A 13968-nucleotide genomic window follows, 5' to 3' on the forward strand; every position below is an offset into this window, starting at 1 on the left:
AGGGGACTAAGGACAACCGATGGATGATCCCCAGCCTAGCTGACTGATGCCAACCCACACTTACCATCCACCTCCCAAGCACCCAGACTGACCTGTAGGCCCTTAAACACACACACACACGGTAGGCCCACCAGGCACAGAGAGGCGATCAGGAGGAAAGGCCTTTCTTACCCACACTTACCTGGGGTCCAGGCCAGGTCATGGCCCTCCAGACCTGCACTAGCCCAGTACACCTGGTACAGGCTGAGAGCCTCCCACAGCAGAGCCGGTGGGTAGGGTGATTGTGCCCACTGGGCTGACACTACAGGGAGGGGTAGCACAGCCACATGGGGGCTGCACTCTGAGTTGAACAGAGGCTGAGGGAGGGGGCAACAGGAGCAAATGTCTACGCAAAGCTCAAGCAAGTAGAGCTGTGGGCAGTCGCATAGTCCTGCAATGTGTGTGTATCAAGTGTGAGTGAGTGTGCCCCACACATGGGACCCTGCATGCTTGTATGCACTGGGTGCATGCTGTCGTTAGTGTCTGGGCCTTCTTGTGCTCCAGGTGAGGTGCATCTGGACATGGTCTATGGTGGTGCAGGCACTGTGTCCATCTGTATGTCCCAGTTTACGTGCTTGTGCACCTGTGGGTGCCAGAGAGGTATGGGAATGAGGTAAGTTGGTGGGGAGGGGAAGACAGTCACAGGTGATGGTAGTGGCGACACTTGTGCATGTGTGAGTGCCTTTGAAGGCTCCCAGATGGCTCTTGCTGCACTGTGCTGTTGTTGCAGTATGTGGCAGCGCTGTGATCGTCGACCCGGGTGTTGCTGTACCAGGACAGGACTGTGTGCTGTCTGGCTACATACAGTCTGTGAGTCTAACTGTATCCAAGCCCTGGCTGCCTTGCAACTCTCTCTGTAGACCAGGCTGGCCTTGAACTCCAAGATCCACCTCCCTCTGTCTCTGAGTGTTAAAGATGTGCACCACCACCACCACCCTGCTAAGTGGATTCGTTTCTATGTGTTGTGTTCTATGTTGTGGCCTGCAATGTGTGTGCTTTGCACATGCGTGTGACCCCAGTGCTATTGGCTTCTGTAGTGTGGAGGGGTTTGGGCCAGTTACTAGGGACTCTACCTGCCTCCAAAGTGCTTAATGCCAGGCTACTGCAGGCTATGCCTCACCTCACTCCACAAACACTGCCCTTTACAAAACAGCCCTTCAATCTGACTTACAATTCCAATGGAAAGGAAGCTGCCACAGAGTGGATGAAAGTAGTTACTGTCTCCCTTAGCAACTGTTGCTCTCCTGCTCTATTAAAATCACTAAACGCCTGTTGCCATGGACACTAGGGTAACGCAGGGAGTCTGTTCTACAGAGCCAAGGAGGAAGGCCACTATCGCTTTCCCACCTACCTCACCCTATACCTGTTTTTTGGGGACAATGAGGTACACTATGACCTCTGGGTGGCCTCTGGGAGTCCTGTCCCAGTTTCTCCACAGGACATGCAATGAACAGAACATGGATCCTGACTCCTGTGCCACCCCTATCCCAAAGGGATGTAGGATTTGAAGGATGAGGACAGCCCTAATTGCCCACAGCCTGTCTACAATGCCAGAGTGGCCACAGGGCACCTGTCACCTTCAGGCACAGCTGAAAGAAGTCCAGCTCTTTGTCCAGCTCTACCGCTGACCTTGGGCCTAGCATGCTCTATTGTGACCCTCAGTTTCTCCATCTGTTACAAGGTGACTGCTGGGTTCTTATGCTCTCTGTAGACCCTCCCCTCCAGGAAAGGCCTTCACGGTCACTTTCATCTGATCTCTGGCACCAAATGGGGGTCTCACTCAAACTGCTTCAGGCATGGAACAATTAGAAAACCAGGCTACTTGTACCAACATATGAGGGGGAGATCTGAATGGACACAGCCCCTCAGGCCCCACTGCAGAGCACACAGAAGAGAAGGGACCTCCCGCCTCCCACCTAACCTTTCCTTCCTTGCCAATCAGGGGGCAGTGTGAGCTTCGGTTGCTGAAGTTGGCACATAAAAGGCAGTCCCCAGGGGACTGGCACTGTGTCCAAGAAAGGTCTAACCAGCAGAAGGCTTGTTCTGGCCCATCAACCGTACTAACCCAGGACTCCTGCCAACCTGTCCCTACACCCCCTGCAGACTCCAAGAAATAAATTCTGTACTGTCCTTAAAGCTAGGGGCCACCATGGGGCCCCCACACTGCTCCTTAGCAAGTCCCAACAAGTCAGAGGCTTGTTTAAGCAGGCAGACCATGACATGGTCTGTACACCCCACCACCAGAGGGTGTACAGAAACACACACAATACAATACGCAGGCCTCCATACAGACAAGGCCTCCCACTAGCACACATTGGACCCTATGGCAGCCAGCAGGCTCTCTGTACACCCCCAAAACAAGGCAATATACAGTCCTGGCCTACGAGCCAGGACACCAATGTTCTTGTCTTAACAGGCTGTGTGACACCAAGCATGGTGCTTTTTCTCTCTGGGCCTCTATTTTCCTCTTAATTAAATAGGTCTTACCAACTTGGTACATTAACTATAAAGAACTCAGTATACTTCTAGCACCTTTGTAGGCATTCCATAAACAGTAACTATTATCACAACCATTATCCCTACCCATGTGTATACACACACACTGCATCCTTTACCCATCTATCAACCTTCAACCACAACAACTCCCTACCGTCACCATGAGCTCAAGGCATTCCAGTTGGCAGAACTGCAGACTAAACCAGGTGCCCATCCTTATACAGCCTGTGGGCCTGATCAGGGGTCTCCCCCCACCCAGCCCCTGGTCAGGGGTCTCCCCCAACCCAGCCCCTGATCAGGGGTCTCCCCAAACCCAGCCCCTGGTCAGGGGTCTCCCCCAACCCAGCCCCTGATCAGGGGTCTCCCCCCACCCAGCCCCTGGTCAGGGGTCTCCCCCAACCCAGCCCCTGATCAGGGGTCTCCCCCCACCCAGCCCCTGGTCAGGGGTCTCCCCCAACCCAGCCCCTGATCAGGGGTCTCCCCAAACCCAGCCCCTGGTCAGGGGTCTCCCCCAACCCAGCCCCTGGTCAGGGGTCTCCCCCCACCCAGCCCCTGGTCAGGGGTCTCCCCCAACCCAGCCCCTGGTCAGGGGTCTCCCCCCACCCAGCCCCTGGTCAGGGGTCTCCCCCCACCCAGCCCCTGATCAGGGGTCTCCCCACACCCAGCCCCTGATCAGGGGTCTCCCCACACCCAGCCCCTGATCAGGGGTCTCCCCAACCCAGCCCCTGATCAGGGGTCTCCCCCAACCCAGCCCCTGGTCAGGGGTCTCCCCCCACCCAGCCCCTGATCAGGGGTCTCCCCCCACCCAGCCCCTGGTCAGGGGTCTCCCCCAACCCAGCCCCTGGTCAGGGGTCTCCCCCCACCCAGCCCCTGGTCAGGGGTCTCCCCCAACCCAGCCCCTGGTCAGGGGTCTCCCCCAACCCAGCCCCTGATCAGGGGTCTCCCCCAACCCAGCCCCTGGTCAGGGGTCTCCACCAACCCAGCCCCTGATCAGGGGTCTCCCCCCACCCAGCCCCTGATCAGGGGTCTCCCCAACCCAGCCCCTGATCAGGGGTCTCCCCCAACCCAGCCCCTGGTCAGGGGTCTCCCCCCACCCAGCCCCTGATCAGGGGTCTCCCCCCACCCAGCCCCTGATCAGGGGTCTCCCCCAACCCAGCCCCTGGTCAGGGGTCTCCCTCACCCCCAGCCCCTGGTCCGGATCTCCCCCCTCCCAGCCCAGCCCCAGCAGCACGCACCCTCTCATTGACGGCATTGTACTTGATTGCAAGCTCGTCGCGCTCTGCACGGCTCTGGGCCAGCAGGTCCTCTACGCGGGACAGCTCCTGCTGCAGAAGCCGGTTCTCCTCCTGCAGCGAGGCCATCTCCGGGACCTGGAGTGGGGCTGACAAGGGACAAGGGGCTGAGTTGACTTCTGCCTAGTGTGGAGGGGCACTAGCGCCCACAGGTATTCTACTTATTTCTGGGACAATATGATGGAGGGGGCCCTGAGACACCAGGGGTTCAAGAAAGCCAAGGAACAGGAAGGTTGGCAAGAGAAGCCAAGAGCTACAGCCAGTGTGGCCACATTCCCAGGACATGTAGGAAAGAAGCTCTAGCTAGGAGTGAGGAGAACGTCTTTCTGTACCCACCCACCCCGGGGACACAAAGCTCTGGATTCTTGCTCCCTTCTTTTCTGAGGACTAGTCTTCTCAGGGCCTCAGTTTTACTCATCTGTTAAATGGGTAGGACAGTAGTCAGACCATGCTGGAAATATGGCAAAGCCTTACTTGAAGGCGGGGCTTCTCATAACTTTGCTGGTTTCCTTGCTTTCTGGGGTAAGCTCTCCCTATGTAGCCTGGGCTGGTGTGGAACTCATGAACCTCTCTCTCGCCCCTCAAGTGCTAAGATTTTAGGCAAGTCCTCTCATAACCTCAAACCAGGGCCTCAGACAGTGGCGGTCAGCTTACACATTGACTCTGAAAGACATGGATGCACACTGTAAGCCTGCTAGCCCTAGAGGGAAGGGGATGGTCACTAAGACTCCCCACCTCTGGGGAGTCTCAAAGAGACAGCCCAGGCCTGTACAAAGAGCACCAGCAGAATGGCTGCCAGCACTCCACACCACCAACAGCTGACCTGTGTCCAGGCCATCAGGCCACACAACCAGGTCATTCATGCCACACCAGGATCTGCAGCCATCAGCTTCTGTGCCCAAGTCATCAGGCCTTTGTAGGAGCCTGGCCTGAGCTGAGCTGCCCCCCACGCCCAGCCCTAATCTTAGCCTTAGACAGCCCACACCATCCATGGTAGGAAATGCGGTATTTGGTGTTCAAGTCTGAAGCAGGGAGCAGGGAGGGTTGGTCCCGCCACCTCCTCCAGCTGTGCCACATGGGGAATAAATAAAATAAGTTTGGGCAAATTACATCTCAGCCTCCATTCTCTCCTCTGTAAAGTAGATCTCTCTCCATCACAGAGCTGTGCCTGTCACCCTGTGTGTGTTCAAGATGTAGGGGCAGGGCCTGGGGACATGGCTCAGTGAGTAAGAGCACCCGCTAAACAAGCATGGGTATCTAAGTTCAAATCCCAGCATCCATGTGAGAAGCTGGGCATGGCTCCTCGGGCACCTGTAACCTAAAAGCCATATGGGCAAGAGAATCAACGGGTTTTGCTAGCTGTCAGCCTAGCTCCAGGGTGAGTGAGAGACCCTGCGTAAGGAAATAGGTGGAGGGTGAGAGGGCACTTCTTTATTATCCTTGTGCTCAGAAGCAACGCATCTGTACACATGTGTGTATATGCTACCTCCCCCCCACACCCCCCGCCCCCGCCCCAGAGCACTGTGCTACACAGCACTATCTATGCCTATTGCTGCTGAGAAGCGAGAAGGGACCCTGGACAGGGTAGGGAGGTGGCACCTGGGCTCTCAGGCTGGGAGAGGTTGCGGGTGATGATCTCCCTGACACAGACAGGCAGGCTGGCACCCTGAGGGTACTGGGCTGGGTTCTGCACACTCCGGCTCTCCTCTTGGTCTGGTCCCAGGACACAGCTCTCCAGTGTCTGTGGGAAGAGAGAGTTTTTGGGGACTCTAGACCCTCCGTTTCCTGGCCTGAGAGTTGCGGGAGTCCTAGAGAACACAAGGAGATGGCTGGAGGACTGGCTGCAGAGAGCCCTTGCTAGGAGTCTCTCCTAGGTCTGTGCCCAGGCAGGACCTGAAGGCCAGAGGAATAAATCAAACCCACAGTAACTTAGGAACCACACCGGGGGGGGGGGGGGGGCGCAGCATAGGTATGGGGCTAGGGGATGGGCTAAGGGGTAGGGTGGCACTCCAACCATCTCCCACTGTAGGTAGGGAAGATTTTGCTGAGCCAGTAATCCCTAAACTCTACGAGGGGCCCTTCCCCCACTACAGTGGTACACTGGGATTAAAGAGTCCTAGCAGTTGGTCTGTGTGGCCGCCAGGAGCTGCAAATTGCAGCCCCTGTGTAGCTACCCCATACCTCCCCCACTCACCCAGATCTCACCACTCCTATTAGCTAAGTTATTCCGCTCTGCCCCAGACAGGGTGGACACAGCACTCAGGACCCACCTGGATCACAATCTCCAATGCCAGCTGGGCCAGCAGGGATTCTGGCAGCCCCAGACTCATGGAGGGGGGGTCTGTGGGTACCCCGCAGCCCCCCTCCCCAAAGTACAAAGTCAGCTCAGCTACATGCGCAAACGCACTAACACACCAACATCGCCAGGCTGCTGCTGCTGGGCTGAGCACCCAGCAGATTAAGCTTAAATCCGGTGGTGGCCCCACGTGACCATGCAGGGGGTAGGGAGGGGTTCTGATGTGAGAGGAGGGGGAAGAGCACTGAGAAGCAGAGGTGCATGAGGAGGGTGGGCAGAAGAAGTTCTGGGGCCCAGCCAGCACCCAGGAAAGAAGAGAGCGAAGGACGGCAGAGAGGGAAATGCAAGTGGAAGGTGGGAAGGAAGGGGGCAGTGTTACCCCCACCCTCTCCAGGCTGTGGGTCCTGAAGCCCTCTAAGCCACGCTGCAGGAGGCAGGAAAGGCCAGAGTCCCTAGTCAGTGGACATCTTCCCTGACCCGGAACGGGGCTCACGTGGTTTGCTCAGAATTCTGCTGGGCAGAATAATGCCTGTGCACTACAGGTTGGAAGCAAAGAAAGCAGGGGCTCAGACCAGTACCAAGTCTGGTCTGAGCCCCTCAAGCCCCACCCCCAGCTACGTCCCAGCATCCTCCTGTGTAATAGCTGGTACTATTGGTGCTTTCTTTGAGCAAAGCAGAGCAAAGCATCTGCCAGTCAATAGCACACAACAGGGTGCCAGTTCACACACTGAAACACTGGGTAAACATTGTTTTTGCTCACTAGAAAACTCCACAAGCACAGTCCCTGGGTCCCAGAGTCCAAGAGCAGTTTTCCTCCCTCCAGCAAGGGAGTGGTGAGGCACAATGATTGGTGCCTGGAATTGCTGGCCTGCCATGTGTTGGTGGTATGACACACTGGTTAGTGCCTGGAATTGCTGGCCTGCCATGTGTTAGCAATATGACCCTGGACAAATGACCCCTCCTGGCCTCAGTTTCCTCATCTGTAAACAAGAAGAGAGCCTTTGTGGGAATTAAAATGTGCTGACAGCAGGGAGGGGCTCGGAAGCCTACAAGGCAAGGGTGAGCTCACAGTAGCTTATGTTAGCACTACCTGCCAGCTCCTGCTCTCCAGGTCCCTCAGTTCTAAGGCATGTCCACTCAAGTTCATCAAATCCTCCAATCAGCCCATTTCCAGATGCGCAAAATGAGGCTCGGGCGGGGGGGGGGGGGTCTCACCTGCTCACAGTGAGAGAAGTGGAGGATAACCTTGAGCCTCACCCCCACCCTTAGGCCAAGCAGCCTCTTCAAAATGCTTGAAGGGCCAGGCCTCCTGTTCTTCAAGTCCTGACACTGCATCCAGGCCAGACTTAGGGATACAGCAGGTGCTACATTAATGCACAGCAGTTCAAACTGGATCTTTCCTTTCCAACTAAGGAATCCATCCTGCAAATAGAAATGCAGGAAACAAAGTACATTCAGCCAAGAAGCCACTAAGATGCTATGGCAACTATCCAGATTTGGGCAAAACTAAACCCATGAGCAGGGAGCTGCCACTCAGCCCTGCCCTGCTTCCAAAGAATCTCCACAGTGCTCCTCCAGGCTACAATAGCCATAACCAGGCCAGGGAGAGCCCCTAGATGCCCAGCTCAGCACACACGAGATCACAGATGTGTTTGGAGAATGGAACAGAATTATTCTGTGTCTCCCACAGCCAGTGTCCTGAGAGAATCGAGGGAAAGGGGCAGGATGGTAGCCCCTGAACACTGGGAAATACCAACCCCAGGCTCTGCCAAAATCCCCCCCCCCCCCGTCCCCTCACCCCATGGATCCTGAGACAGTGTTGCTAAACCCTGTGAGTGTGCACTGCTTTGATACCTACAGCTTCCTTCCAAGCCTCAGGTAGGTAGGTAGAAACGAAAGGAGGGAGGGAGGGAGGGAGGGAGGGAAGGCTCAGCCAGCCAAATTCCTCAAAGGAATCTGATTGCTACAGCATCACCTGCTGGGGTTCTAAAGTGGTTGTCCCTTCCCAAATTCATGGTGAAATGTGGTCCCCAGTGTAAGAGTTCAGAGGTGACGGGACCTTTAAGAGGGGATTAGGTCAGAGGGCTAATGCCTTTCCCAACTGTAGCTTACTTATATCACAAGTGTGGGTAGAAGGTGTGGTGGCTCAGCTCTGTAATCCCAGCACTTTGGAAGCAAACAGAGAGAAATCTTGCGTTTAAGGACAATATGGGCTGCATTGAGAGAGACGGCACCAGTATGAACACTGGCTACTCTTTCAGTGGACCTGGGATCAGTTCCCAGAAGCCACCTAACTATAGTTCCGGGGGATATGATGCCTTCTTTTGGTCTCTGCAGGTACCCCACCTCCTCAGCAGGAAGCTCTACAAACAGCTGTTGAAGAAATGAATGAATGAACACGGAGGTAGCAACACTACAGGCTGAACACCCCCAATCTGAAAAACCTAAAACTTGTAAGTCAATGTCACAAGTGGCCCATACCTAACTTCATGTGACAAACCACAGTACGCCAAAGATGTATAAAGCTATTGCAGGCTATGTGGCTAAGTGAAGATGCTTCATGCCTCTTGCTTTGATTTGGGCCTGTCTCGCAACACCTTTATATATATATATAAATATCTCAATATATATATAAATATCTCAAAAATTGCTTTTAAAAAATATTTTATTATTTTATGTATGAGAGCTCTATCTGCATGTACACCCACATGCCAGAAGAGGGCATCAGATAATATTATATATGGCTGTGAGCCACCATGTGGTTGCTGGGGCTTGAACTCAGGACCTCTGGAAGAGAAGACAGTGCTCTTTTCCACTAAACCACCTCTCCAGCCCTCAAAAATTGTCTTAAATGAAGGACTTCTGGGATACTTAACCTGAACAGGAAATTAATTAGGGTAGGAGGGATAATCCCTTTAACTTTGGCTGGGGAGTTGCATAAAATTTCAGCCATGACACACAGCCATGGGTCACAAGACACCAGTAAATCCATGTCCAGCACCAGAGGCCCAGGCCAGGCAGTGGGATTAAGGGTGCCTATCCTCTGAGGGCACACTCAGTCCACAGACTTGCGCCTGGGGAGAGAAAGGGTAAATGAAGAGAATATGCGTTTGGGAGTCTCCCCAAGGAGCCACCCATGGCCTCTGCGAGTCATGGAGTTACTTGTGAGCTCAACAGGAAATCTGAAGGAAACAAGTGCTTCCAAGGCCCTTCCCTGAGGGTCCCAACTTTCCAGACAAGTCCGGTGCCCAGGGGGCTGGGCACATTTCACCCACATGTGGGAGAACAGATATCCCTTCAGACTTCTGCTTGCAAAAAGCCTGGGGTTTCTCCAAATGCCAGCTCCAGATCCGCTGGCTGGACTCATCCTGAAAAACCCTGGGTGGGGGCCCAAATCTCTGCACAAGGCTCCTGCGGCCTCGCCAACTCTAGACCGCACAGTGATCGCGCGCACTGTGATCAGTTTGCTCGTGTGCACTACAGAAAGCCTTTTCCCCGGAGAATGGCTAAAGGAAAGAGGAAAAGCATCCCACCAAGGGACGCAGGGCCAGGACTGGCACTCGGGAGGCCACGGGCAGCGACATGAGGCTGCAGGCGATTGTCCTCCCCGACGGCTGCATCTAGCGGAGCCAGGGCACCCCGGTGAGAGGCTGCTGGGCCGCAGGCCCCGGGCCCCAGGCGGGAAGACTCCAGTGCGGAACGTACCGCCCTTACGTTCCCTTCCCGCCTAGACCTAGCCCAGCTCAGTCCGAAGGGGTCGCCGGGGCGCTGGGAGACCCCTGGACACCCACACCCCTCCAGCCCGCCTCCTTAGCCGGGCGCACCCGCCCCGTCCCCGCCCCGCGCACGCGCGCCGCGGGCTCCTACCTTCGCGCGCCGCCGCCGAGGGCGAACGGACACAGCGGAGGGGCGGGACGTGCTCTACGGGGCGTGCTCGAAGGCGTGGCTACGTAGGAGGCGGGGACAGAACGGCGGGAGGGTCAGGCCAAAGAGAAAGGCCGCGGCGGTGCGAGATGAGGCCAAAGAGATGGCTCCGATGGGCGAGGGTGGGACCTAGGAGGAGTGAGCGCCTCCTGGCGGAGAAAGGCGCCACAGGGCGGAGTGGGCGGGAGCGGGGGCGAGGCTGAGACAGAGCATGCGCTAGCTCCTCGATGGGGGAAGGCGCTTCGCCGACGGGGCGTGGCTCCCCAGAAGGGGCGTGTCTGAAGCGAAGCAAAGCGCCTGCGGTGTGAAAAAGGGCGCTAAGGGGCGGAGGCGTGGCCCGCCCGGGGGCGGGGCCGGAATGGGCGGGGCTTCGCACAGAAAGGTGGTCAGCTACTTAGGGCGCCACAGTCTTGGCGGTTGCATCATCCTGTATTGTTCTCGGATCCTGTACGTCGTCTCACAGCGGGAAGTTCCCTCGCTGCAGTGGCCTCTGCATTCTGGCCGGAGATTGCGATCCAGGTAGTGTGGTGGCATTCCTGCGGGATCCCAGAAACACCGGAGCCTGCCCAAGGCTTTAAAAACTTTTGGGAGAAACTCCTTTTCTGATGAGTGGTCCTGCTTAGCACTTGGCCGTGGATTTGTACATTTGTAAAATGTTGGTGCAGACTGGAAGGAGAGTTGGCCTAGTGGTTAAGAGCTCTTGTTCTTGCAAAGGACCTAGATTCGATTCCCAGCACCCACATACATACCGGCAAAACACAAACACGTAAGACAATAACCAAATCCTTTTTTTTAATGGTGGTGCTCTGATTGCTACCATATCATCCTGGAAGCTCATCTGATTCTCCCAGGTGGGATAAATAAAACTGAGAGACCCAGATCTTCTAAACATCTGAGTGCAGCTCTCCTGCCCGTGTCTTCAGAAATAGTACCTTGGCTGGGCGGTGGTGGAACACGCCTTTAATCCCAGGACAGCCGAGGCTACACAGAGAAACCCTGACTCTAGAGATGAAGGATGGAGTGTTTGGGTTGAAAATGTACCTTTATCTTTATGGGTTTGCATCTGGAAAAAAAAGTACTCAGCAAGCTTGTTTTCCAAATAGCATACCCACTTGGGGATCTGAGTTTGAGGCCAGCCTGGTTTACTTAGTACCAGAACAGCTAGGGCTACGGACAGAGACCTTGTCAAATGAACAAAACCTCCGTGAGTTCAAGGCCAGCCTGGACTACAGAGTGAGTTCCAGGACAGCCAGAGCTATTATAAAGAGAAACCTTGCCTCGAAAAACAAAACAAAAAAGCCAAAAACAAACTCCAAAGAAAATAATGAAAAGACAAGGCAGCATCTCATGAACCTGGCTGAGTAGGCACACCTTAAATGCCAGCAGCTGGAAGGCAGAGGCAGGATACAAAGGTCAGAGTCATCCTTAGCTACATAGAGAGTTTGAGGCCAACCTGGGCTACATAAGACCCTGTCACGTAGAAAAAGATGACACAAACATGAGCTGGGTATGGCTCAGGGTTGGAAGCCAGTGCTGTGCAATCTGACTATGGGAGTTTGGATCTCAGCACTAACAAACCCACTGCCAGCACACACTGGTAACCCCAGCTCTTCTAGCCTATAATTATGCACACACGCCCGGGTGTGTGTGTGGGGGGGGTGTGCGCACAAACACATGTCTCATGTGGGACAGGGTGACAGAACCCTGGCAGGCAGATCTCTGAGTTTGAGGCCAGCCTGATCTACATAGATCCAGGCCAGCCAGGACTATACAGTGGTGATGCGCGCGCGCACACACACACACACACACACACACACACACACACACAGATTTTTTAAATGTTATTCAAAAATAGTAACTATGCTCTATCTTTAGGTACTGGTACGATAGTTCATCTTCTAAGAGTAAATTTTATTTCTTTGAAAGAATGGTGGGCTGGGCGTGGTGGCGCACACCTTTAATACCAGCACTCAGGAGGCAGAGGCAGGTGGATCTTTGTGAATTCAAGGCTAGCCTGGTTTACCAAGTGAGTCCAGGACAGCCAAGGCTACACAGAAAAGCCTTGTCTCAAAAAAAAAAAAAAAAAAAAAAAAAAAAGAGTGCATATTGACTGTCTTCAAAATTAAAATAAAGATATTTTACTTTTTTCTTTGAGACAGAGTCTCACACTGTAGTCCAGGCTAGCCTGAAATTATGTAGCCCAGACTGACCTCAGCCTTGCCTCAATCCTCCTGCCTCTGCCTCACCTTGTGCAGCTTATATCCAGCTATCTTTGTCTCTAGTCACGCCCTGTCACCCTGCAAGTAACCTGAGGTGCTGTTCCCCATGTCTCTTTAGAGGAAAATTTACCTATTTGCCCTTCCATTGTTGTGCAAAGAGCACATATCATGTGTGGGTGATTTTGGGTTTTGTCAGTGCTGGGGCTTGACCACAGCCTTGCACCTGCTAGTGAGGCGCTCTACACTCGGCTCCAGCCAGTACCCTAGACTTCTTTCCTTGCTGCTTACCCTAGATGCAGCTTAATGGTCAACATATAGAGAGTGCTTTCACTCACTTCCCCCAGGGATCTAGTGAGTCACCAGATAGATACATATTTATGTGTTTGCATGTGTGTGTGTGTGTGTTCATCGCCAGGCTGGCTTCAAACTCAGAAATCTGCCTGTCAGGGTTCTGTCACCCTGACCCACATGAGATGCAGGAATCTCGAGACATAGTCTGGTAACACTTTGTCACCACTGCTGGGTTCTACTGGCTCAAAGTGGGTATTCCATTTGGTAATGAGCACCAAACAGCCTGCCACCCCCACCACATTCCCCAGGGTGGTGCTTCTCAGGTTACATCCCTAAAGGCCTCCCCCCCCTACACTCCACCCGACCCATGGTCAGCAGCTCAGGTCACCCTGCTCTACAGAAATGTGGCCATCTGCTATTATTGCTCACCCCAGTGTGGCCTTGACAAAGATCTGATGCCCTCTGCGGGCACAAGGCAGACACATGTGCTCAGACATACAAGAAGGCAAAATATTCTCATATACAAAAATTTAAAATAAAATGGATAGCAAATTAAGGAAAACACCTGACACATGGAAAAAAGAAAGTGTAGTGGTCATACTGGCAAGAAGGGGACAGCCTAGACCCAAAGCCCACATTCTAATTCCAGAAGCCAAGAGCTGACCTCAGAAAACCAAAAAATTAAGTGGGAATCAGGCACGGTGACGCACACCTGTAATCCCAGCAGAGGCAGGCAGATCTCTGAATTCAAGCAAAGCAAGTCCAGGACAGCCAAGGCTACACAGAAAAGCCCTGTCTCAAAAACAAACAAATCATAAACTTTTTAGTGGGGCTGGAGAGAGGGTTCAGTGATTAAGAACACTGATAGCACTTTGAAGGACCCTGGTTCATTTCCATCACCCACTTGAGGGCTCATGACTGTCTGTAATTCCAGTCTTAGGGAATCTGACATCCTCTCTGTCCTCCTTGGGCACCAGGTACACATGTGGTGTACAAGCATATATATTCAGGTAAACACCCAAACACATAAAAAATACAGAGAAAACAATGTGTCTGTGTGTGCCCATGAATGTGGGTGCTCAGGGAAGCTGGAGGCGTTGGGTCCCTCCGAGTTGGAGGGTGGTGGCCTAGGCGCTAGAGACCAAACTGCAAGAGCAGCACAGTCTTGAATGCTGAGCCCCTACGGCATTCTTGGTACCAAGTCTCACTATGTAGCCCAGGTTGGCCTGGCATTACCATCTTCCCACCTCCACTTCCTGAACACTGGAACTTCAGGTGGGTACCAGAGACCTGGCAGACTTCCACTTGAAGCTGCCCTGTAGGTCTGCCTATTCATTCCAATCTTCAGTCTCCATACAGAGAGGACATTCTCCCAGCTCGGCAATGATGTGGAACAGAAGTGAGGGTTTTC

The 13968-nt window shown here is 54.0% G+C and overlaps 1 protein-coding gene across 1 annotated transcript in view; it reads right to left on the reverse strand.

The window, feature by feature from the left end:
• The window catches only part of Crocc (ciliary rootlet coiled-coil, rootletin), a 42325-nt gene extending 35661 nt beyond the window's left edge, over positions 1-6664 (reverse strand). Inside the window, exons 1-3 of the mRNA XM_051171335.1 lie at positions 6098-6664; positions 5427-5568; positions 3771-3916 (exon numbers count right to left, since the gene is read on the reverse strand). Of these exons, the coding sequence (XP_051027292.1) occupies positions 3771-3916; positions 5427-5568; positions 6098-6157 (348 nt within the window). The 5' untranslated portion in view covers positions 6158-6664. The remainder of the gene's footprint in view (positions 1-3770; positions 3917-5426; positions 5569-6097) is intronic.
• Positions 6665-13968: the final 7304 nt, after the last annotated feature.

Source organism: Acomys russatus, chromosome 29 (assembly GCF_903995435.1).
Source record: "Acomys russatus chromosome 29, mAcoRus1.1, whole genome shotgun sequence".
NCBI lineage: Eukaryota > Metazoa > Chordata > Mammalia > Rodentia > Muridae > Acomys > Acomys russatus.